The 25,611-nt window shown below is 41.2% G+C and overlaps 2 protein-coding genes across 3 annotated transcripts; both read left to right on the top strand.

Annotated features, from left to right (window-relative positions):
• On the top strand, positions 1–22,728 carry TXNDC12 (thioredoxin domain containing 12). 2 transcript variants are annotated; one of them, XM_055084630.1, is made up of 8 exons: positions 1–227; positions 3,869–3,907; positions 10,168–10,228; positions 16,494–16,546; positions 17,137–17,210; positions 18,831–18,900; positions 19,687–19,770; positions 21,865–22,728. In XM_055084630.1, the coding sequence occupies exons 1-8, from the start codon at positions 131–133 to the stop codon at positions 21,942–21,944; spliced, it is 558 nt and encodes a 185-aa protein (XP_054940605.1). In that variant the 5' UTR covers positions 1–130; the 3' UTR covers positions 21,945–22,728. The 2 variants fall into 2 exon arrangements, with proteins under 2 accessions (XP_054940605.1, XP_007129284.1); XM_007129222.4 differs by lacking the exon at positions 3,869–3,907 and having other exon boundaries at positions 4–227.
• On the top strand, positions 11,894–13,556 carry KTI12 (KTI12 chromatin associated homolog). The gene has a single exon (XM_007129221.3). It carries the CDS (start codon positions 11,921–11,923, stop codon positions 12,983–12,985), a length of 1,065 nt encoding a protein of 354 aa, XP_007129283.1. The 5' UTR covers positions 11,894–11,920; the 3' UTR covers positions 12,986–13,556.
• Positions 22,729–25,611: the final 2,883 nt, after the last annotated feature.

Here is a 25,611-nt window from a genome sequence, read left to right on the forward strand (position 1 = left end):
AGGGTTAGAAAAAAAAAAAATCTGGGAACAGAGCGGATGAACTGAGCCGCGCTTGGGAAACCGCGGGGACTTTGTGCTAGGACTCGGGCCCTACGTCTGCTCAGCACCGTGGCTCCGCGCACCTACCACCATGGAGCTGCGGCCTCGTCTCGGAGCCACCTGTTTGCTGGGCTTCAGTTTCCTGCTCCTCGTCACCTCTTCTGATGGACATAATGGGCTTGGAAAGGGTCAGACCGCGTTCTTATCTTAATCTTTACTTATCCTGGGCCCCAGCCCAGTACAACCCTCTTCTTGTTCTAACATGATCCCTTTCCCATTTTATCTCTGTGGCCACGCTAGATTTCTTTTATCCTCTCGAACTGGTCCTGGAATTTGGGGTAAGGAGTAGCGGGTTTGGGGAATGTTGAGATGGGGAAGTTTTACTTGAGGCCTCCCTGAATTCTTGGGTTGGGGTAAGGAATTTCCCTTATATTAGGAAAAGCATGTTTAAGAGACCAGCATAGTGCCTAGCACTTGGTAGGTCCTCAGGCACCGTTACCTTCCCTCGTGGGAGAAATAGGACATTTGGGGACCTGTATATTTAGACCCTTGCCCTGGGTCTGAAGAGTCCCCTCCTCACCTCTTCTTTTAAGAGCTAGGTTACTGCTTCCTTACCTTGGAGCGAACAGCGCCTGTATCCTAGGGAGGGGTGACTGGCACAAAAGGAAGGGCCAGATGAAGGGTCAAAAGTCTGATGTTAGAGCGTCACCAACAGTTGTCCTTGGTTCCTTGGTGTTGTTCAGTAGGTGTGTCTGAAGTAACTGAGTTTTTTTGAAGAGTGAGGGGGCAGTGGTTATGAATGGAGAATAAGAGGTGTGACCCCCTACTCCATCCATCCCATTACCTACATCTTTATTGGAACTCAGGGTTTTATGCTTTTTCTAAGTGGTTGTGTGGTAGCATGCATTCCCCTCCCTTTCCTTTTTTTTTTTTTTTTTTTTTGTAGTGACGTTGCTGTATGGAATGTCTCTGCTGCAGTCCTGCCGTTGTTAATTGTGTTTTCTCCTCCCTATTTGCACATTTATTGGTGGGTGATGAGATTGGGTGGACGTTCAGTGTGCCTGAATGCAGTCAGTCCTTCATTCAGTAAATAATTTTTGATCACCTAACGTATTACAGACGTGGTCCTAGGCACTAGGGATATATCAATGGATAGGACAGACAAGGTTCCTGCTCTCACAAAGCTTATATTCAATTCAGAGAGACAGAGTAGATACATGAACAAATTAATAGGCAAGATAATTTCAGCTAGGGATGAGTTTTGGGAAGAAAATGAAACTGATGGAGTAGAAAGGCTGGGAAAGAATGAGGCAGCTGGCATTACTTGAGCTAGGAACGTCAGGGGAGACTTCTCTGAGGAGGTGACATATGGGTTTCCATCTCAATGATGAAACTGCACAGTGAATTCTGTTGAGCCAGAATGTTTTAAGTACTGACAGTCCCATTTTAAAGCAGATTATTGTATATTTAGTGTAAATTTTTTTAAAAAATTTATTATTTATAAATTTATTTATTTAATTTATTTATTTTTGGCTGCTTTGGGTCTTCGTTGCTGTGTGCGGGCTTTCTCTAGTTGTGGCGAGCAGGGGCTACTCTGTTGCGGTGCGCGGGCTTCTCATTGCGGTGGCTTCTCTTGTTGCGGAGCACGGGCTCTAGGCATGCGAGCTTCAGTAGTTGTGGCACACGGGCTCAGTAGTTGTGGCTCGCGGGCTCTAGAGCGCAGGCTCAGTAGTTGTGGTGCACGGGCTTAGTTGCTCTGTGGCATGTGGGATCTTCCCGGACCAGGGCTTGACCGTGTCCCCTGCATTGGCAGGCGAATTCTTAACCACTGCGCCACCAGGGAAGCCCTAGTGTAAAATTTTAAGTACTGAAGGAGAAAGAAGAGTGTAGTGTTAGGAGTGTGGGTTTAGATTTGAGTTTTAATTTATTCTGCCACTAACCAGCTGAGAGGCCGAGGGCAAGTTGCTAAATTTCTCAAAGCTCAGTTCCTCATCTGCAAAAGGGGCAGAATAATAACTACCTCAGACACGCAACAAATAATTTACCCTGTTCCAGTTTACTGTGTTAGGTGTAGGCAATACCTTGGAGTCACGTATTCAGTATTCCTTGTTAGACATTAAGCTCTGTGTGGTTGTTCCAGTTACCATTGCTGCACAATAAACCACCCCCAAATTCAGTGGTGTAAAGAAATCATTTTATTATGCTCACTATTCTGTGGGGTAGGAATTCAAACAAGGCACAGTGGGGAAGGTATATGTCTTGGTTCCAAGTCTGGGGCCTCAGCTAAGCTGGTTACTTCTACGTGTGGTCTGTCTTCATGGGCTAGTGTGGTCGGTCTTCATGGGCTTGTGTGGACTTCCTCACCATATGACAGCTAGATTCCAAGAGTGAGTGCCCTAAGAGAACAAGTTGGAAATGCATGGCATTTTTATCATCTAGCTGTACAAGTCACATAGCATCACTTCCACTGTACTCTGTGGGCATGTTCAAGGGCAAGGGACATTAACCACACCCCCTCCATCCCCCATGGGAGGAATGTTGAGGTCCCATTGTAAAAAGAGCATGTGGAATGGGAGATATTGTTGCAACCATCTTTGGAAAGTACAGACTGCCCCAGTAAGGTAGGACCATTTCTGTCTTATTCGTGCCCAGGAATATTTGTTGAAAGAAGAAATGAATGGTACACATGATCGTTGAGATCCCTGTCTTTTTTCAGCTCATAGTCTGAAGACTGTCAGGACAAGTAACCAGGCAATTACATGACACTGTGATATGTACTGTGAGCAGGGAAATAGCAGGTAACTTAGGAGCATATAGAAGGGCAGCCTGGTGGGGGGGGGGCTGTGTTGTGAGGATTAAACAAAAAAACAAAAGGTATTTAATATGTGTCACAAACTTAGAAAAGTGTTTATTTAATGTTTATTATTATATCCTCCCAAAGAAGAATATAGAATTGTTCCTGAAAGGAATTAATAATATTTCAAACTGTTTTTGTTTGTTTGTTTTTGTTTGTTTGTATCTTGTGGGTGTGGTTTCTTGGAAAATAGATTACAGCTCACCACCCACCTCCCAAAAAAGTGCTACCCGGAGCAGTGATGAGTAAGATTTCTTCCCAGATGTTTAAGTAGTTTTGACTCTTTCCAGAAGATGGCCTGGTGGTTTGCAGAGAGGAGAGATGGAATGACCCTACTGTTTTCATTAAGAAGAGGAAGTACAGTGGTGTGGTGTGAGCACTGGATAGAAATCAGGAGGCCTGAGTTTTAATCCTGGTCAGATTATATAGCCAGCTCTTGTCTTCCCTGGGGATCATTTATTACATGAGAGAGCTGGGACTAGAAATGATTCCTAAGACTCCTTCCAGCTCTAACATCCTAGAGTTCTAAAATAATTTTGTTGTTTTCCATGTGCTAAAATTTTGGAATATGTATCACCTGTGGGGAGGAGTGTAATGATTAACATTTACTGTATATTTGCTGTATTCCAGGAACCGTTCTGTGCATTTTTCATGTATTGACTGGTTTAATCCTCATAATAACCCTCTAAGATAGATATTTTTTTTCCTTGTGAAGTTGACATTTTATTAAATAAATATTTTCATTCATTAAGATATTATTTTTTCAATATTTTATTACAGTAGTTTTCAAACACATAGCAAAGTTGAAAGAATTTCGCAGTGAACCCCCTTATGTCTACCTGCCAGGTCTACCATTGATGTCTGACTATCCTTGTCCTATCATGTCTCTCTCCATGTAGTCATCTATCCATGTGTAAATCCATTTTTTTCTTACAGCATAGATAATATTTTTTTATCATTATTCCCATTTCACAGATGAAGAACCTAAAATGGGACGCAGGAGTCACATAGCTAGTAAGTGGACCAGCTGAGATACGAATTCCAGAGCTTCTGTTCTCAACAATATACCACTCCTGCTCTGAGTGCAGAAACTCCTTTGAAAACTTTAAAGGAGAAATGAGAAAGTTATCAGTGGGGGCGGTTCATGTGCTATCCTGCCTGAAACAGAAATGGATGGCTTTGTCAAGTCTCAAATGCAAATTTGGCACTGACACGTATGGAATGTTTACCTTCCATACTGTGACCTATTCACAGTCACAACAGCCCTATGGGACAAATATTTCTGTTAGTCATATTCTGCATACGGGAAAACAGCAAGTGGCTAAACTAGGTCTGTTTGATGTAGACAGACTTCATTTAGCCACTGTGTTATTCCACCTCTTAGGTACAGTGGTCCCTGTTTCAGAGACTTGGCTGGCAGTTCTGACACTTAACCTTTTGTTTTGTCAGCTGGGAGGGGGTGGATAATACTTTTCTGATGTCCTTAGCTTACACTCATGAAAACAATTTGAGCATGAAGGGCTTGGGAATGCTGATGTAAATGCCGTGTTTGGAAATTGTCACTTTCCCTTTTTTCCCCCTTTTTAAATTAATGTTTTAGGGCAGGAGCTGCTAATATGGGAGATTTCAGCTCACTCTGCAGATAACTGGAGTAAATAAAGTGTCTGTGCAGGTGATACTTTAGGAAATTGGACTGTCTTCAGATGTTCCACGTTGGCATGGGTGTGAGTGTGGGTGTTATTGGGGAGTAGGTAGCAACACGGTAAGCATTGTACCTTTTCAAGTTGTTTTTGAAGGGAAACATAAGGACCCAGGTTTTCCAGACCTGAAGTCTGTGTTTTCATTCTGCTTTGGTGAAGCCACATTCCTTTATTCCTATATTCATTTTTATCTTTGCTAGAGAGTCAGTGAAGTATCGTGAGCAAACTACAGACTCTGGAACACCACCACCTAGGTTCTAATCCCAGCTCTGGCACTTACTAGCACTGTAGCCTTGGGCAAGCTATTTAACTTCACCTTCCGTATCTGTAAAATGAAGACAATTAAGTTTCTACCTCATAAGTTTATTGTGAGGATTAAATAATTTAATACACGTAAAAGCATGAACAACAATGGCTGGCATATAATAAATGCCATATATGTGTTAGTCATTAATGCTATTATATTGTAATTATAACATAGAGTAAGCACTCAAAAAATGATGGTGCTGATTATTACTCATGAAAAATTCCAATGTACTTTTTAATATGAATTTTCAAAGAAATTTTATACACGTAGTGAACTGTTTCAAATTATACCTCTAGACTTACTCGTAGGGATAATGCAGTAGGGCAGCCAGGGGCACTGGAGAAGCATTTTAATTAGGAATCAGACTAAATTCTGGTTGTGGCTTCCTTTGTGGTCTTGGGTAGCCTCTTCCGTTTTCCGGGGCTTTGTAACATGAGAGGATTAGACTGATCTCTAAGTTTGTGCTGTCCGATAAAGTAGCACTAGGAATATGTCACTCTTAATTTTTAAATTAATTAAAATAAAATAAAATAAAAAATTCAGCACCTCTGTTGCATTAGCCATGTTTCAAGTACTCAACAGCTAATAGCTACCATATTGAACAGTGCAGCTATAGAAATTTCCATCACTGGAGAAAGTTCAATTGAACAGCCCTGCCCTAGGCTCTCTCTTAGCAATAACCTCCTATGACTGTAAGCTTTGTCAGCTAGCTTCTGAGTAGTCCATGTTTATGGAGAAATTTTATTTTGCCTGATAGTAATCTAGCTTCCCTGACTTTCTTTTGGCTGACATTTGCCTGGGATATATTTTTCAATCATTTTACTTTTGACTTTTACAAGTCCTTCTGTCTTAGGTGTTCTTGTAAACACAGAGGTAGTTTTTTTTAAACCAAAATCTGACAAATTCTGTCTTTTAACTTTAACCGGCAAGTTTAGTTCACTTATGTTTGTGGTGATTGTTGACAGAGCTGGTCTTATTTCTCTCATCCAATTTCCATTGCTACTGTTTTTTCTATTCTTTTTTGCGCTTTTTTGCCCTTTCATTGGGGGTTGAGTATTTGCTGGTTCTTATTTTGCTTTATCTTCTTTATGAGTTTGGAAGTTGGCACTCTAGTTCTTTTCTTTTAGTGGTTTTGAAATTTTACTCGCATGTTTAACAAAATCTAACAATATCTTAACCCCCCAATGGTTAGTGGACCTTCGAATATTTTAACTTCAGTCTCTTCCTCTTTCCTTATAAGCTGTTGTTGTCCAATATTTTAGTTCTCTCTCCTTTTTTAACTCTATAAATTGAGCATTAAAATTTTTTATACAGATAATATTTAGATTTATCTACATGTTTTCCAGTTAATTTTCTCACTGTTCCTTGTATTTAGGCTTTCTTCTGGAATCACTTCTTTCCTGAAACATGCCTTTTATCATTTAGTTTCTCTGGTTTTCTCCCAGAGGACTATTTCGTATTTACTTTTGTCTCTTCAAACCTCCAATACTTCCTCCACAATCCTTGCTTTCAGCCAGTCACCACGCTTCCTATTTAACAGAAGGTAGAAAGACTCGAAAGGGACCTTTCAAAAATTGTCACCATGAGATTTACCCACCTTCTAGCACCAGTAGCCATATATCCTTCCTTTCCTGTCTTTACTGGATGAACTATCAGGGGTCCTAGCAAAGGCTAATCCCTCTACTTGAGTACTAAATCCCATCTCCTTTCTTCTACTCAAGATATTTTCGACTCTCCCTTTTAGTCCTGTATCATCAGTTTTCCTACCTTTATTGTATCATTTCTATCAGCTTTCAACATCCTATACTTTCCTCCATATTGAATAAAAACCTTGCATGGACTCACAGCTCCCTCTAGCAATTGCCCCTGTACAGCAAAATTCTTTAAGAGAGTTGTGTGTACTTGTTCTCTAATTCTTCCCCTGGGCTGCCTTGATCTTGCTCTAATCATCTTTTCATCCTCGCTCCTCTATTGAAACTGGTCTTGTCAAGGTCAGCATTATTCTCCACTTTCTAAATCCAGTGATCATTTCTGATTTAATAGGAGCATTGGTGTCAGTGGATCATCCTTCCTTCTTGAAACATCTTGGAAACACTTGGCTTCTGGGATTCCATGTGCTGCTGGTTTTCTGCTGATCTCACTGGTAGTTCTCTCTCACATCTTTGGCTGGTTCTTCTTTATCTCCCTTAACCTGGGAGTGCTCCAGGGCTCCTGGACTCCCTCTTCATCTACACTCACTCCCATGGTGATCTTATTCAGTCTTAAGCTTTAAATAACATCTGTATGCTGATAACTGTTCCTTGAATTCTGGGCTCAGATATTCAGTTGCTTATTCAGCATCTCTACTTAGATGTCTAGTAAGCATCTCAAAATGAACATTTCCAAATCCAAGCTCTTTAATGTTCCTTTCTAAAACTCACTCCACCTACTCTCTTTCCCATCTCTATTAACGACAACTCCATTCTTCTAGTTGCCCAGGCCAAAAACCTTAGAGTCATCCTTAACTTCTCTCACCCCATATCCAGAACAAAATCCTTTTGCCTTTACCTTCAAAGTATGTCCAGAATCTGATAGGATCTACTCCCTCTACCACCACAGTTGGTCCAAACCACTGTCATTGCATGCTTGGATTATTGCAATAACCACTTTCCTAGTCTCTTGTTTTTGCCTTTCTCTCCTGTATTTGCTAGGGCTGCAATAACAAAGCACCACAAACTGAGTGGCTTAAACAACAGAAACTTATTGTCTCACAGTTCTGGAGACTTGAAGTTCAAAATCAAGGTATTGGCAGTATCGGTTCCTTCTAAAGGCTGAGGGAAGGGTCTGTGCCAGGCCTCTCTCCTTATAGATGGCTGGGTTCTCTCCCTGTGTGCATATCTGTGTCCACATTTCCCTTTTTTATATGGACACCATATTGGATTAGGTCTCACCCTGATGACCTCATTTTAACTTGATTACCGCCATAAAAATCCTATTTCCAAATAAGGTCACAATCTGAGGTACTGGGGATTAAGACTCCAATATACCATCTTTGGAGGGACACAGTTCAACCCATAACACTTCCTTTAGTCTGTTTTCAGCACAGAAGCTAGAGCAATCATGTTAAAACAGAAATCACATCATGTTACTATTGATACTTTGCTCAAAACCCACTAAGAGCTTAGTAAAAGCCAGAATCTTTATAGTGGCCTCTTAGGCCCTGCATTGTCTACTCCCTCCCTTGCCTCTTTGTCCTTACCTCCTTCTGCTTTGAAGGATAGCAGTGTTTAGTGCTTAAAAGTAAAGAGTCTGGACCCTGAGCGCATAGGTTCAGTTTTCAGCTCTGATGCTCATTAGCTGTGTGAACTTGGGAAAGTTACTTAAACTTTGTGCCGTGGTTTTCTCATGTGTAAAATGGTATTAATAAGAGTACCTACCTCTAGGGTTGTTATGAAGATCAATATTGGTAAAGTACTTAGAATAGTGCCTGGTATATTAATAGCAAATACTTGTAGCAATCCTCCAGTCCCAGGTACTGTTCTAAATTCTTTTTTGTTGTTGTTGTTATATTCATTCATTTCTTTTAGTTTTTAGATTCCACATATAAGTGAAAACATACAGTATTTGTCTTTCTGTGTCTGACTTATTTCACTTAGCATAATACCCTCCAGGTCCATCCATGTTGGCGCAAATGGCAAAATTTAATTCTTTTTTATGGCTGAGTAATATTCCATTATATATATATAAAATATATATAATTTTTTTTTCTTTTTGGCCACACTGTGTGGCTTGTGGGATCTTAGTTCTCTGACCAGGGATTGAACCTGGGCCACCATAGTGAAGGTGCTGAGTCCTAATGACTGGACTGCCAGGGAATTCCCCTGTATATACCACATCTTCTTCATCCATTCATCTGTTATGGACATTTAGGTTGCTTTCATATATTGGCTGTTGGTAAATAATGCTGCTGTGCACATTGGGATGCATGTATCTTTTTGAATTAGTTTTCGATTTTTTCCAGATATATACTCAGGAGTGGAATTGCTGGATCACATAGTAGTTCTATTTTTCATTTTTAAAGGAACCTCCATACTGTTTTATACAGTGACTGTGCCAATTTACATTCCCACCAACAGTGTGCAAGGGCTCTCTTTTCTCCATATCTTCTCCGAAATCTATTATTTGTTGTCTTTTTCAAGATAGCCATTCTGAAAGCTGTGAGGTGATATCTCACTGTGGTTTTGATTTGCATTTCCCTGATGACTACTGATGTTGAGTATTTTTTCATGTGCCTATTGGCCATTTCTATGTCTTCTTTGAAAAAATGTCTTTTCAAATCCTCTGCCTGTTTTTTAATTGGGTTGTTGGTTTTTTTGATATTGAGCTGTATGAGCTGTTTATATATTTTTGGATATTAACCCCTTATAGGTCATATTATTTGCAAATATTTTTTTTCCATTTTGGTAGGTTGTCTTTTTGTTTTGTCAGTGGTTCCCTTTGCTGTGCAAAAGCATTTAAGTTTAATAAGGTCCCATTTGTTCCTTTTTGCTTTCATTTCTTTTGCCTTAGGAAACTAATACAAAAATACATTGCTACGATTTATGTCAAAGAGTGTCCTACCTATGTTCTCTTCTAGGAGTTTTATGGTTTCAGGTCTTGCATTTAGGTCTTTTTAAAAAAAATTAATTAATTAATTAATTTTATTTTTGGCTGTGTTGGGTCTTCGCTGCTGCTCGTGGGCTTTCTCTAGTTGCAGTGAGTGGGGGCTACTCTTCGTTGCGGTGTGAGGGCTTCTCATTGCGGTGGCTTCTCTTGTTGCAGAACACAGGCTCTAGGCATATGGGCTTCAGTAGTTGTGGCACACGGGCTCAGTATCTGTGGCTCACGGGCTCTAGAGCACAGGCTCAGTAGTTGTGGCGCATGGGCTTAATTGCTCCATGGCATATGGAATCTTCCCGGACCAGGGCTCGAACCTGTGTCCCCTGCATTGGCAGGCAGATTCTTAACTACTGCAGCACCAGGGAAGTCCACCATTATTTAAAATAATCTCCTTAAAAACTGAATTAGGCGATATTATCTCCATTTTACAGGTATGAAAACTGAGGCTTGAGGTATAGGACTGTCCATCGTCCCATACACCTAGAAAGCAGTGGCTTTGGGACTTGAATACCATGCTTTTAACAAAGGAAAGCCTTTTTTTTATGAGTATCTTGTGAACATGCCAATTTCTTTCTTGGGTCTTTGCCCTTTGTTCATGTGTGAATGTTTATGAGGCTCTTTCCTTCCAGGTTTCGGAGATCACATTCATTGGAGGACACTAGAAGATGGGAAGAAAGAAGCAGCTGCCAGGTACAAGATATGGTTTTAGGTTACTTATGGTGGTAAAACACTTTCCAGCCATCAGCTTAGCATTAATTTCAGGTGAAGGATTATGCCAAGGCAGAGCAATGTAGGGGCTGCCTGATAACAACAAAAATAATAATACTACCTAACATTTATTAAGTGCTTACTATGCACCAGACATTGAATTAACTCATTTAATTCTCACAACAACTCTTTTGAGGTGGGTACTGTTGTTACCTTCATTTTACAGATAAGAAAACTAAGGCACAGATCAGTTAAATAACTTGCCCAAGATCACACAGCTAGTTAAGTGGTGGAGCAAAGATCTGGACCCAGACACTCTGGCTTCAGAGCCTACACTGAGCCAGTAAACCATACTGCCTAATAGTCTCAAGTTGAATAGTCTTAAGTTCCAAGTAAGTTTAGTCTATGCACAGAAGACTTATACAAAGGAGGAGGAAAAGGCACAACAGGGGAGGAAAGGCTAAACATTGATCTGAGTGCTTTATATTCATTAATTTATTTAATCCTCACAACCTATGAGGTTGGTTCAGCCTGTGAAATAAGAACCATTGTTATTATTTTACAGGAGAGGAAATTTAGATACAGAATGGTTACATAACTTGACAATAGTTTACACAGCTAGTAAGTAAGTAGCAGAGGCAAGACTTGAACATTCTCTACTATACTGTACTGGAGAGATATAAAGACACAATGTATGTGCACTTCCTTTATATACACACATCCTTGCACAGAAATACTCACACTTCTGCACCTACCAAACTATAGTGCTTGCTTTTGCTAGAACAGATCCTACAGCTTCATGGCTCTGAGCCTAATACCTTCTGCAGGAGTAGGGTTGCCAGATTTAGCAAATAAAAATAAAGGATGCCCAGTTAAATTTGAATTTCAGGTAAACAAGTAATTTTAAATATGCCCCAAGTAATATTTGAGACATATTTATTTTAAAAACATTTTTTGTTGATTGTCTGGAATTCAAATTTAACTAGGCATCCTATATTTTATCTGGCATTCGTTACCCAGGAGAAAAATTCCTATTAGTTTTTCACATTCTAAATCAAATGACTATTCCTAGGGAAAGTCTTCGGCAATTTTTGTGGGCAGTTTGTTCTTCTCTTCTGTACTTTTACAACCCAACCTACCTCTCTCCGTTAGAGTGTATGTTATTCTGCCTGTAGGTGCCTGACTTTCCCATTCAGACCCTTGCTCTGTGGGGGGACTGTTTTATGTTCATCTCTGAATTCCCAACCATGAAGATATTGAATGATTGAAATGGTTATTGAATAAACAGTTACTGAATGTTATTGGCTATAAGGAATGAAGGGGAACTAGTATTTGTGAATTGTCTTCCATTTGCTAAATATAGTGCTGATTGTTTTGCAATATTTAATGCTCTTTAAGGCTCCATTATAAATTGATGGACATAGTCTTTGGCCGCCAGGAGATCACATTCTCCTGAGACGTATAACATTTGACAGAAATAACCGATGCCGTTCTAAGCTCCATCTCCTTTCGGAGAGAGCTGGATCTGGCTCTCGTTGGTCTAGAACTCCTGTTTCCATAGCAACAGAGGTCAAGGGAGGCAGGAAGTGTAGCTTGCATTTCCGGTTTGCGTCGGAGCCGCCGGCAACCCGGAAGTTGACGCTGCGCGGTTGTACATGGCCGCGCCCTGGGAGGATGCCGCTGGTGGTGTTTTGCGGGCTGCCGTACAGCGGCAAGAGCCGGCGCGCGGAGGAACTCCGCGTGGCACTGGCGGCTGAGGGCCGCGCGGTGTACGTGGTGGACGACGCGGAGGTGCTGGGCGCGGAGGACGCGACAGTGTACGGCGATTCGGCCCGTGAGAAGGCCTTGCGTGGGGCCCTGCGAGCGGCCGTGGAGCGGCGCCTGAGTCGCCACGAAGTGGTCATCCTCGACTCGCTTAATTACATCAAGGGCTTCCGCTACGAGCTGTACTGCCTGGCGCGGGCGGCGCGCACTCCGCTGTGCCTGGTCTACTGCGTAAGGCCAGGCGGTCTGAGCAGGAGACCGCGGGTGGCGGGCGCGGATGAGAGTCCGAGCCGCAGTGTCAGTGTGAGTTGGAGGCCGCGAGCTGAGGAGGGAGGGAGACCTCTGGCGGCGGGCACCGGTGTCCGCGGGGAACCGCAGGCAGTGGACTCTGCAATAAATGGGAGAGCCCAGGCAGAAATACCTAAGGAACTGGAGTGGGAGGAAACCAGGACGCCAGATTTTCCAGCTCTTGTGACTTCGGAATTCGAGAAATCTGCAGAGCATGTGTCCGGTGCCTTTTACTCTCCCCAACTTCTGGAGGCCCTAGCGCTGCGCTTTGAAGCTCCCGACTCTCGGAACCGCTGGGACCGGCCCCTGTTCACCTTGGTGGGCTTAGAGGAGCCGTTGCCTCTGTCAGAGATCAGAGCTGCCTTGTTTGAGAACCGGGCTCCTCCACCCCATCAGTCTACACAGTCCCAGCCACTTGCCTCCGGCACCTTTCTGCACCAATTGGACCAGGTCACCAGCCAGGTGTTGGCAGGACTGATGGAAGCTCAGAAGAGTGCAGTCCCTGGAGACTTGCTTAAGCTTTCTGGCACCACAGAGCACCTGCGGTTTACCCGGCCTTTGACCATGGCCGAACTGAGTCGCCTCCGTCGCCAGTTTATTTCCTACACCAAAATGCATCCCAACAATGAGAACCTGCCTCAACTGGCCAACATGTTTCTGCAGTATCTGAGCCAGAGCCTGCACTAACCAGAGCTGGTGGGGGAAAGTCATGGCTCTTTGTCTAACCACTGCACTCTCTGTTTCTCTGGGAGGAATAATCTGAAGGTCTGCAGAATATATTGATGCATGGAAATAGAGCTATTGTGACCGATTCACTCGTACATTTCTGAATGCCTCTGTTCCAGGCCTTGAGTTTACAGCATAAATTGAGACTAGAGAGAATGGAGAACTAGCTTGGAGGAGCTTGGCAAGTTTCTCTAGAGGACAGAGCTCTGGTGGACAGGGTTTGCTTAGATTAGGTTCTACTTGGGATATCACATACCATTGATTTCCCCCATCTGAATTGTGGGAAAGCAGACTGGATGGATGAATTGTTTTAAAATAATTGTGAACAGAACTGAAGGTGACACAGTTTTGCATCTGCACTGGCCCTTTTTTCATACCACAGTTTTTTGAGTACTGTGCCTACTTTTTGCTAGTCTCTGTCCTGGGGCCTGGGATCACAGATAGATCCACTGGTTTCTGTCCTTGGGAAGCTTTGGTTCTAATGGTGAAAGACAAAACCACTAGATTGTTTCATTTAATAAAATCTTTTAGATGAAGACGGTGTGCTGGCATCTCTTTTGCTTTATGTTCTTCATATGATTTACTTAATGTAACATTTTAGATACACAGGTATCCCTGTTATGCCTTTGATCAAAAGTACTTTCATAGTGCTGGGTGAGAGTCTCAATGCTTTGGTCTTAACCTAGAGTGACTGTTATGACAACTCCCATAACTGGGTGCTTCATTCTGTTTTTCAAGACAAATAGCACTTTAAGCTTGTTTTTCATTTTTTCATTGATTTCAGTAAACAAATGGTAGGTACCTACCTTACCAGTGCTTGTGTTTTTCAAAGATGTATTAGATAGTCTTTGCCCTTGAGAAGTTAGTAGTTTAGACAAGTAAACAGGTGATTAGAGGATAAAAAGGACTGGCGGTTAGAATGCTTTGGGATCCCAGAGGAGGAATAGGACTAACTAGCTGTTGAGAGAAGGTGGTTTTGGGAAGGCTTCACAGAGGTGTTTACGTTTGGACTGTCACTCTAGAGCAAGGGTCAGTAAAGGGCCAAACAGTAAATATTTTAGGCTGTGAGGGCCATAGGGTCTCTGTTGCAGCTTATCAACTGTGCCATGGTAGCACAAAAGCAGCCATAGACAGTAAGTATACAAATGAGTGTGAATGTGTTTTAATAAAGCTAGTTACACTGAAATGTGAATTATATTTAAATTCAATATATCACAAGGTACTATACTTCAGATTTGTTTTTCAAACATTTTAAAATGTTAAAAAAAACACGTTTTGTATATCATTGCCGTATAGAAGCAGGCAGTGGGCTGGATTAGGCCTGCAGACTAGTTTGCTTACCTCTGCTCTAGAAGGATGAATAGGAGTTTGCTTGGGAGAAAAGAGAAAGCAAGACATTCTAAACTGCTCTGTAAGTGCACGGTGCTGTTAAAAGGATGGGCTGCCTTGGTTGGTGATTATTTCTTGCTTATCAGGTTATCTGGACCACCTTTTGTTTCTGATGTATGAGACTGGATTCCTGCATGAAATGGAGGTTTGGACTAGGCAGCATCTAAGGCCTCTTCCATTTTCATTCTCAAATTCGAAGTTAGTTGATTTTCAGTTGATTGGGTTTAAACCCATGGATTCTGGATTGCTGTTCTAAATTGAAGTAGACAATAGTGGTCAGAAAGAATATGAATTCTGGAGTCAGACTTACAAGTTAACTACTAAGTGGCAGAACCTAGAATTTATGTGGCCAAATGTTTAATTTCTTGGAAGTCTCAGTTTTCTCATTTCTATTATGAGACCATTACCTTAGGATTGTTGTGAGGATTTTTTTTTTTACATATAAGTTTATTTATTTTGGGCTGCGTAGGGTCTTTGTTGCTACGTGCAGGCTTTCTCTAGTTGCGGTGAGCGGGGGCTACTCTTTGTTGCGGTGCATGGGCTTCTCATTGCAGTGGCTTCTCTTATCGTGGAGCACGGGCTCTAGGTGCGTGGGCTTCGGTAGTTGTGGCACGCAGGCTCAGTAGTTGTGGCTCGCGGGCTCTAGAGTGCAGGCTCAGTAGTTGTGACACACAGGCAGATTCTAGTTTTTCTGCAGCATGTGGGATCTTCCCGGACCAGGGCTCAAACCCATGTCTCTGCGTTGGCAGGCAGATTCTTAACCACTGTGCCATCAGGGAAGCCCTGTTGTGAGGATTTAAATGAGATAATGTGTGTAAAGCACATACAACAATGTCATATGATAAATGTTTAGCACACTTGGCTATTATTATTATGGCTATGTAGATTCCCACTTCTTACCTAACCTTGTCCTGCTCATTTAGTTTATAAGCTTTTACAAGTATTAGAGGCACCATTCTGTCCCAGATTTGTAGTAGGCCTATGATGAGATAGCTGAATAATTCATTTGACACTTATTAAATTAATTTATATATATTTAGAATAGTACCTGGTACACAGTAAATGCTGTATAAGTTTTTGCTACCAGTAATATTATTCTCTATATTAGGTGTAGGGAGTACAGAGACAGCTAAGAGTTCCTTCCTTAAGAAGCTCTAAGTAAATAAAAAGATACAGTTCAATGTGGTAAATAAAAGATACAGTTCAATGTGGTAAATGCTGTGATAGTATTGTACAGCATGTGGTGATGTGGTGATATGAGGGTTGGATGATGGAGAAAGCCAACGTCTGATTACATAGGACCCTTCTACAAGTCGGCATTTGAGCCTTGAGAGCGTAAGAGCTTCAGCTGGCCAAGACTGATTCAGGTGGAATATGTTGCTTATTATTTTATGAAAGAAAAAGCTTTTTCCGACCCTGATTACAAAAATTACATTTAATTGGGAATTCCCTGGTGGTCCAGTGGTTAGGACTTGGTGCTTTCACTGTCGGTGCTCGGGTTCAATCCCTGGTTGGGAAACTAAGATCTCACAAGCCGTGTGGTGTGGCAAAAAAAAAAAAAAAAAAAAAAATTACACTTAATTGTAGAAAAATTGGAAAATACAGGAAAAGTATAGTAAAATCCACAATCCCATTATCCAGAGATAACCTCTGTTATGTTTTGGAACATTTCCTTTTAGACTCTTTTCTACATATTTGTATAATTAAAACTAAACTATAGATAATAATTTTATATTCTAGCCTTTAACAGTGTACCAATGAAAAATTTTATTAACGTTTCAGTGGTTATATAACCATAACATTTAGAAATGCTGTAATTTGTTGTTTTCTTCTGCAGTCTTTTCTCGCTAGCTTTAAAGCCCAAATTTCCAGAATTTACTGGAATGTCAGAACTTAGCAATAATTTTGTTGTAATAGTCCACTATTATTGAATAGATTGTCTTAAAATTTTTCTTATTGAAATTATACTACATGAACATCTTTGCACATTAATCTTTGTCTTCATTGGTTGGTCATTTTACTAGAATATATTTCAAGAAGTGGAATTACTAGATTATAATTTCTTCATTTTGTTTTTAAGTGGATTACCCCTGATGGTGATTATCCATAAGTCCTGGTGTGGAGCTTGCAAAGGTAGGTGCAAATGATCAGACCTCAGATGTGTTCTCAAATATTAATGTTCAAAAAATATTAACACTGACTTTGGCTCAGCACTGCTTATTGCTTGAAGGAATACTGAAGAAATTTATGGTAGAGATTCCCTGCCCTCAAGAAATTTGCAGTTGTATTTGCAAGAGGTTGGAGGGTGAGGCAATTAAGATATGGTTATGTAGAATATGAGATTAGGAGCTACAATAGTTTTATGGACAGTTGTATGTAACAGAGAGAGACATGAGGAGTGGTCTTACTGGAGGAGATGGGAACCAAATTAGAGCCCAGGTTTTCTTACTTTGTGGTAAAAAAGCCAATAGTAATAATTTTTTTGTCAGTATGCCGTTATCTATATTTTATAAATTAGATGAAAGCTTCAGAGAAATAAAGTCAGCCACTTAAGTGTACATAACTATGCAAGTAAATGGCAGAAGCAGGACCAGAATTCAAGTGTCCTGATTTCTGGGTCTTAAGATTAGCAAAAGGGTCAGTTATATGAATCATCTCAGCAAAAAGTGTTTGGGTATGACAATGATGTTTTCTTCTGTTCCAAAATCTTTTCTTCCCCCTAGCTTTAAAGCCCAAATTTGCAGAATCTACAGAAATTTCAGAACTTTCCCATAATTTTGTTATGGTAAATCTTGAGGTAAGACTTCCAGAGTTTCTCCTTTCTGCTATGATTTTAAGTCTTTACTGTTTTAGAGTTAGCCTCATTGATGGTATAAAATCTTACTCAGCAGAGCTGTCTACTTGTATGTATGTGTTTTTCTCTTACACTAATACTAAGTCTTGCATCAGATATGGTAGAATGCCATCGAGCCCCCATTTGTGGGAGGAAGTAGGAGAAGAAAGATTGGATAAGATGACTAAATTTTAAGGTTCCTTCATTTTTAGCTTATGATTGACATGTTTTTACATCTTTGTATAACTGTACTAAAGATGTAGTCACATGTGTAGGCCACAATTCTCTGCAAAATATGATTCATTTGAAACCCTACTCTGTGCTGGGCTTATATGTAGAGCTTCCTTTTATTTCATTAGATATCCTTTATGTACTTCACATTGACCAGAGATCTTGGAATCCCAAGTCAGAATATCAGATCTTAGAGTTAGAAGGGATTTTTAGGCCATTGATGCTATCCCTGTTTTACTGATTGAGCATCTTAGGCCTGAAGGAGTTAGGTGATTTAGTCAAGGTCATAGAGCCTAACAGGTGATAAGAATAGGTACTGTGACCTAGCTGTGCTGCCTTTTAGGCTGTACTCTTCCAATGTGGGATGCTCGGATGCTCTGTGATGATACTCCTAGCCCTGTTTCTATAAAATGATGTTTATTTAAACATAGGACTGGAAATCTTCTGAACACATTACCAGTTAATGTTGAGGTAGCTAAGGGATTGCTTATAAAGCTAGTGGATAGCCTGAACTCTGACACACCTCACTGAAGGCAAAGTTATATTAACTATTTGATATAACTTCTGAAATGGGAATCACATCATAAACGACAAAATTACTGTTGATTTCTATGCATCTAAATGCCTCACCACTTTCTGTGATGAGTTAGAATCACCACTCACAGGAAACAGAAATGTGTTCAGTGAGCATTCTCCAACTTGAGAGATTTCTTAAAAAGAAAGCTAACTGTGTGGTCATGTCTCCTGGGAGAACTATAACTTCACAATTGTACTAAAATGTCAGTCTCAACAATTCATGCATTCAAGAAAAACTGCAAGTCAGTGATGTAGGTATTGAGAATCAGCAATGAACAAAACAGACAAAGTTCTTTGCTGTCATTAAATTACATATGAGGAATTGAATATGGGGAGGCAGACAAATAAGTAAAGTATGTCAGATAGTGGTAAATGCTCTGGCTAAAAATGAAGAATGGAGGGGATAGTTTGCAATTTTAATTAGGTGGTTAGAAAACAAGCTGACATTTGAGCAAAGATTTGAAGCAGAAAAGGGAGTGAGCCATGTGGATGAAGGGGTAAGTGTGTCCAGACGGAGTGTAAGAGCAAATACAAAAGCCTGAGTGGGGAGCATTCCCGGCTTGTTTAATGACAGCAATAGCAGGCAACTTAGTGTGGTTGGAGAAGACTGAACAAGGGGTAGGGCTTGATGTTAGAGAAGTTCCCAGGTGGCAGGTGAAGTAGGGCCTCTTAGGCCACTGCAAGGACTTATGGTTTTACTCTGAGTGGGAGGGGAAGCCACTGAAAGGTTTTGAGGAGAGAGGGAACATGATCTGACTTAAGGTTTATACTTGATAGGATGAAGAAGAGCCCAAAGATGAAGATTTCAGCCCTGATGGGGGTTATATTCCACGAATCCTGTTCCTGGGTAAGGTGAAAGGTCTTAATCTGGGGATCCGTGGTGCAGAAGGAGAGAGAAATGAATCAAGGCACTGACTCCACCAAGTGAAATTTTATTGGGATGGCTAAAAACAAAAACAAAAACCAGTTTCAAGAGAGAGTGGGGAGTTCTGAATGCCAGCACCTCGGATCTGAAGGAAAACTTTTCCCATTAACTAACTGCTTTTGTAAAAAACAAAAAAACAAAACAAAACCCCAAAACTAACTGCTTTTGTGAGCAGTGGGAGAGTAGTGAACATTCATTTATCCATTTAGCCATCATTTGTGCATCAGCCATATGTCAAGCACTGCTAGGCACTACAGGGACTGAGATAAGCCACAGTTCCCACCCTTGACCCTGTAGTGAGGCTGAAGCAATGGGATTCTATAACAAGAAAAATGTCTTTCCAGAAACAATTTTATAAAAGATATTTAATGACTACCTAATCTTTGCTCAGCATTCTGCTAGATTCTACGGGGGATACAAATAAAAATATAGATCCCACCATTATCAAACAGAAAAGAAACATGCCAGCAAGAGGGACCAGCATATACCAAGGCATGGTGGGGAGTGAGGGTGGGGGTGGGTTGTGTTCAGGGAATTACAAGGGATTCATTGTGATTGCAACATAAAAAACAAGGGGTAAGGTGGTGAGATAATGGGCTGCAAAGATGGGCAGGTCTCGTTTTCCAGAAGGCCTAGTGCACCATATGGTGCTTAAAGTACCTCTCTGTTGTCACTATTGCAATCCCTCCGCCATTTTGTCTACAATAGATCCCAGTGGCAAGGTACGTCCTGAAATCATCAATGAGAATGGAAACCCCAGCTACAAGTATTTCTACATCAGTGCTGAGCAAGGTATGGTTATGTTGAGAGGGAAGAGGGAGGGTTGCTGCCAGGTTTCAGTAGGATGAACCACATGCAAGGTCTGTGATGGGAAACTAATTCAACATGTTAGCCGAGCATCTGCTGCATGACTAGCTTTTGGCTAGATGCTGTGTAGAATATAGGAGAAAGATAAGACTGAGCCCCTTCCCTAGCTTTTTATAATCCAGTTGGGAGCTAACTGACCCACAGGAAAACTGTGAAGAACTGAGGCTTCCAGAAATAGTCACTTGCCTGTGGACCCACAGTTAAAAAGTCACAGAGCCAGGATTTCAGTCCAGAACTTAGTGTTTTTCCACTGCACTAATGCTATTCTTGTGAGAATTCAAAGGAAGGGGAATGCTAATTGTTAGCTGATCTAGTCTGAAAGGTTTCATAGATAGTAAACAGTAACTGGATCTAGATGGATACGGATAAGAGTTTGTCTCTATGGAGACATATGAAGAGGACATTTCAAGTTATGGAAGCAAGGGGTGTGTGTGTGTAGGGGGGAGTGTAGCCCAACATGGAGAGGGCGTGAGGCATGCTAGAGGGGATGATGACTGGCTTGAGTCCCAGCCAGCAGACGAATGCGGAAAGCATCATTCGAGGCAGAGGGAACAGCGTCAGCACCAACACGTGAGGGAGGATTGAAATCATAAGTCTGTCATGCTGTTTTGTTCTCTAATCCTTGAGCACAGTCATTCCAGAGGGAGAGGTTGGAATTCATGCCATGTACTGTCCCTGTTTTCCTTCTGAATTTCTCCCTGCCATCTGTAAAAGAGGGTTGTTTGCCAAGTTGCCATGTGTCTCCCATTGCCATGCTGCCAGCTTGTTGATCACTTTATGTTCTGGGTCCTCGGAACTCTTATTTCTCAGGATAGGGAGAGGAAAGAGATCTGCAGAGGTTATCCTCTCCTTTCCATGGGTAAGGAGAATGTCATCTTTCCTACCCAAATGCAGATCACTGGAGGTTGGTGTTACAGGGACATTTTCCACATGGAGAAGGGTAGCTGAACTTTAGGTTCCCAACTTTTTTTTTTTTTGGCTGTGAGGCTTGTGGGATCTTAGTTCCCCGACCAGGGATTGAACCCAGGCCCACGGCAGTGAAAGCACCTAGTCCTAACCACTGGACCACCAGGGAATTCCCATAGGTCCCCAACTCTTGACCCTTGAAATTCACCTTCTTTTTAGAATTTCATGAAGTTACCACTTCCATCTTGACACCAGCATCATCCTTTAACACATTAGTCCAAGTGTGGACACAGAACCCTTTGCCTGAATTCTCCATGGCTCAGCTGACATGAAACTGGAATATTCAAACCTGGCTTTACTGAAGGCGTGGGCAAAACAAAAGGGATGTAACAAACTATACTACCTGGTTTGCTTTCTGAGATCCACAGACTCTGGCTCAGCCTAACTACTGGCTTGCCATTGTATGGGGAGCCTGTACCAAAACAGCTGCCCTCCTTGATGCCCAAGATAGATGAGAAGTTTCATCTTCTGTCTGCCCAGGGCCTGCCTTCCAGGTTCCTCCTGTGCCTGAGAACTTGACTTCTTCTGTACGTAGTTGATACTAGATATGACCACCTCTTTCAGTGAAGACCATCCTCCCTCCAAGTAAACACACACACTCACATACCAGTGTAACCTGTAACCTCCACAGGATATGAAATAAATGCAGCGATCCTCCAGAAGAGATGATGGGGATGGTAGGAAGATGTTTTCTATTCCCTTAGTGTCAAGTGAATATCTACAGCCTGTGACAGGGGTTCAACTCTAATCCTGGAGGGTAAGCCAAAGTAACTACTAACATTTTTTTAAGGCTTCATAGTTTATAAAGCACATTTATTATTCATTCTTTCATTTAATTTTTATAATCTGTGTGAAGTAAGTAGCATCACCTTATTTATAGATGAGGAAACAAATTCAAGAGACTTTCCAGGGCTAAAATCCAGAACTAGATCTTGAATCCAGATCCTGTGCTCCTCTTATATTTCTCCTAAAACATAAAAATCTGTATTGGTTGTCACATGTCAAATATTAAAGACCTGCTTCATACTTTTCCCCTCAACCTTTATTTCACAGTTGTTCAGGGGATGAAGGAAGCTCAGGAAAGGCTGACGGGTGATGCCTTCAGAGAGAAACATCTTGAAGATGAGTTGTAACATGAATGTATCCCTTCTTTCATCAAAGTTACTGTTCTGGAAGGAAGGTAGCAGGGAAGAGAATATTGAGGAATCACTCAGAACAATTAAACCTTGTTCCTGCCTACATGGGAAGGGGCCCTCTCACTGTGGAAGTGGTCTGCTGCCAGAAGCTGGTCTCCATGTTTGTGATCCAGCAGAGTGTGGCAGACTTCCTTCTCCTGTCCCCTCTCACCTAAATGTCTCTGTCATTGACGGTAAAGAATGACACCTTTTGACACAAAACTTGAGCCATTTGGAGGTTTACTCCTCACACTGCAGTAGTTGAATCTTTCCATTTCCTCCTGCTTTACTCACCTTAGTGGTGAAAAGAGACCAGAAGCATCTTTTTTATAATGTTAAAATTGCAGAAATAGCTTATCATTTAAAACAACAAGTCCTAAATGTAAATCCATAATTCTACCCCACCAAGGAGACCCGCCTGTTTCTTCTCTTTTTCTCCTGGGAATAATCTTGGGCTTCTTCCTGAATCCCTTCAACTTCCTTCCTCTTCTCTGGCTTGGCTTCCCTGTTTGCACGCATGCGTGTGCAGGAATGGCTGTGTGCTTTGGACTCAGCCCAGCTGGAAGCATGCTTTCCCCTGTTACTGTTGGAGAAACTCAAAACTTCAAGCCCTAGATGGAGCCATTTTTGTCAAGTCGTCAACTGTATTTTTGTACTGGGCTTAACCAAAAAAAAAAAAAAAATATCTATATATATATATATTAATTGTTCCATTAAACTTTAATAAAACTTTAAAAGGAAATGTGTTGTGATGGCCTTTTTGTTATTGGAGAATGGAGGGAGGGAGATAATTCAGGAAGAAAACTAACCTTGAGGGCCTAATCTAGGAGCTCTATCTAGGACTCCTCGTGCACCTGCACCTCCCACATTCTAATGGGCATCAGAGCTCTTCTCTTGTACTTTTTAAATACCTGAATTCCCTCTTTCCTCACTGTCACTCTTGTACAGGGCAGGCCTTTTCTACTTCCTAGACTATTTATTGTTGCAGCCTTGTAACTTGCCTACTTGCCTCCAATATTCTCTCCTGCAATCCATCCTCCCTACTTCCCCCAGAGTGATCTTTCCAAAACACAGATGTGACCATGTCACTCCCCTGCTTAAAGCCTTTCCTGCCACCCTCAAGAAAATAATACTAACATTAGAAAATATTTGGGCCTCAGTGTGTGGCAGGCACTCTTCTAAGTGCTTTATGTGTATTATCCCATTTCGTTTGCCTTTAGTCCTAACAGGGCTTTGACAAAGGTACTATTATCATTTCCATTTTATACAAGATTTGAGGTGTACAAGGAAACCAAGGCACAGGATCAAGTCAAGATCTTTACCATGCCTTTTAGGAAGCTTCTTCAACATCATTTGTTCCCATTGTCTTTGCATTTTGTGTTGTGGTGACACCAAATTGCTTCAAGTTCCCCTCACAACATGCTCTTTCATGCTTTTTTGTCTTTCCTTGGCTTGTTTCCTCTGCCTAAAACTTCTTTTTACTCATTCTTCGCATTTGGATCCACCTCTTGCAGACTTTCCTGGCTTTTCTCAGGAGCATAGAATGCCCCTCTCCCCAATACATCTATCTTGGCTCAGCACTACATTATATTTTAATTACCTGTTTGCACACCTGTAGCTGTCATCAGGCAGCCATGCTCTAGGGCAGAGCTATTCCTCTGTCCTGTGTACCAAGGTCTCTAAACAATGTACTTTCAAGTGAATTGTCAAGCTCTGTGGTAGGTTCTTTTCATTCATTCTATTTAAATCCCATTAATGGTCCTAATGGATAGGTATTATTAGCCTCATTTTATGGAAAAGAAAACTGGAGAGAGAAGTGGCTTGCCCTCAGTTTCTAGTCTAAATACTGGATTCTAACCACCCCTGTCTTACTCCAAACTCATACTTTTTTCACCACACATTACATTACCTTCTTTATGTTCTAAGGTGTGACTCAGAACAAGAGTTTTCAATCTGGGGTATGTAAAGACTTTACAAGAAATACATGGGCACAAAATCTTTAGTGAATTGATATCCAGGTCTTCATTTTCCCAAAAGTGATTTCCCAGTATTCTTCAAAAAACTAAACAATTACCATATGATCCAGCAATTCCACTTCTGGGTATATACCCAAAAGAACTGAATGCAAGGACCTGAATGGACATTTGCACACCTCTGTTTATAGCATTTTTCATAATAGTAAAAAAAGGTAGAAGCAACTTGGGTCCATCAACAGATGAGTAGATTAACAAAGTGAGGTATATACATACAATGCAATGTTATGCAGCCTTTAAAAGGAAGGAAATTCTGACACATGCTAAAACATGGATGACCCTTGAAGACATTATGCTAAGTAAAATTAGCCAGTCACAAAAGGACAAATACTGTATGATTCCACTTACATGAGATACCAGTCAAATTCATAGAGACGAAGACTGGTGGTTGCCAGGGACTAGGGGGGTTGGGTGTTAGTGTTTAATGGATACAGAATTTAAGTTGGGAAAGATGAAAATGTTCTGAAGATGGATGGTGGTGATAGTTACACAACAATGTGAATGTACTTAATGCTACAGAACTGTACACTTGAAAGTGGTTTAAATGATAAATTTTGTTACATACATTTTACCACAATTAAACAAAAAAGATTTCCCAGGACATGTCATCAAGATGGTTCATTGCCACCTCCCTTATCACTCACTATTCACCTTTCCTCACTTCACAGAAGACAGGCATACCTCTTACCCTGAATTTTAATATGGTGCATTGCTGTATTATGCAGACACCTCTGGGGTGTCAAACAAAGGTAAATTGAAATAGTACTAAGCTTCCTTGATTAAAGAAAGGCTTCTGTCTTGTACATAGTTGTCATAAGCGTAGTTTGTCAAGAGTAAAACCTAACATTAGAAATGGGCAGTTTGCACCATTTGGAGATGTTTTGAATTCAGAAATGTTCTAGAGTGGAAATGATGAAAATTTGCTTCTTCCAGTCCCCAATATTATTAAAGAAGGCATTTCTCCTGAGGGAGAGGTCTAAGGAGAAGAGAAAGAAGTTTGAAGTCGTCCAGGTGACAAATTCACAACAGGTCTTCACCTCTTAGAATTTGGAATTAGTTTTAGAGTTAGGATTTGAAACTAAGATAGTTTTCATACAGATTCATGTTGACATGTTTATTTGACTTGAAAAATGAAGTTACGTTGTTGCCCCTGGGCAAAGACTTGAACAGATACTTCACAAAAGAAGATATAAGAATGGCCAATAAGCATGTGAAAATGTGTGATATTAGGCAACAGATAAATGTAGATTAAGACTATAATGATGAGCTTCCCTGGTGGCACAGTGGTTGAGAGTCCACCTGCTGATGCAGGGGACGTGGGTTCGTGCCCCGGTCCAGGAGGATCCCACGTGCCGCGGAGCGGCTGGGCCCGTGAGCCATGGCTGCTGGGCCTGCGTGTCCTGAGCCTGTGCTCCGCAGCGGGAGAGGCCACAGCGGTGAGAGGCCCGCGTACCGCAAAAAAAAACCCCAAAAAACAAAAAAACTATAATGAGATACTATTTCCCACCTGCTGGAATTGCTAAAATTAAAAAGACTGTTGATACCAAGTGTAGAGAGGATGTGGAGCAACTAGCACTCTCCAGTTTATTGTT

This window comes from Physeter macrocephalus, chromosome 4, assembly GCF_002837175.3.
Source record: "Physeter macrocephalus isolate SW-GA chromosome 4, ASM283717v5, whole genome shotgun sequence".
NCBI lineage: Eukaryota > Metazoa > Chordata > Mammalia > Artiodactyla > Physeteridae > Physeter > Physeter macrocephalus.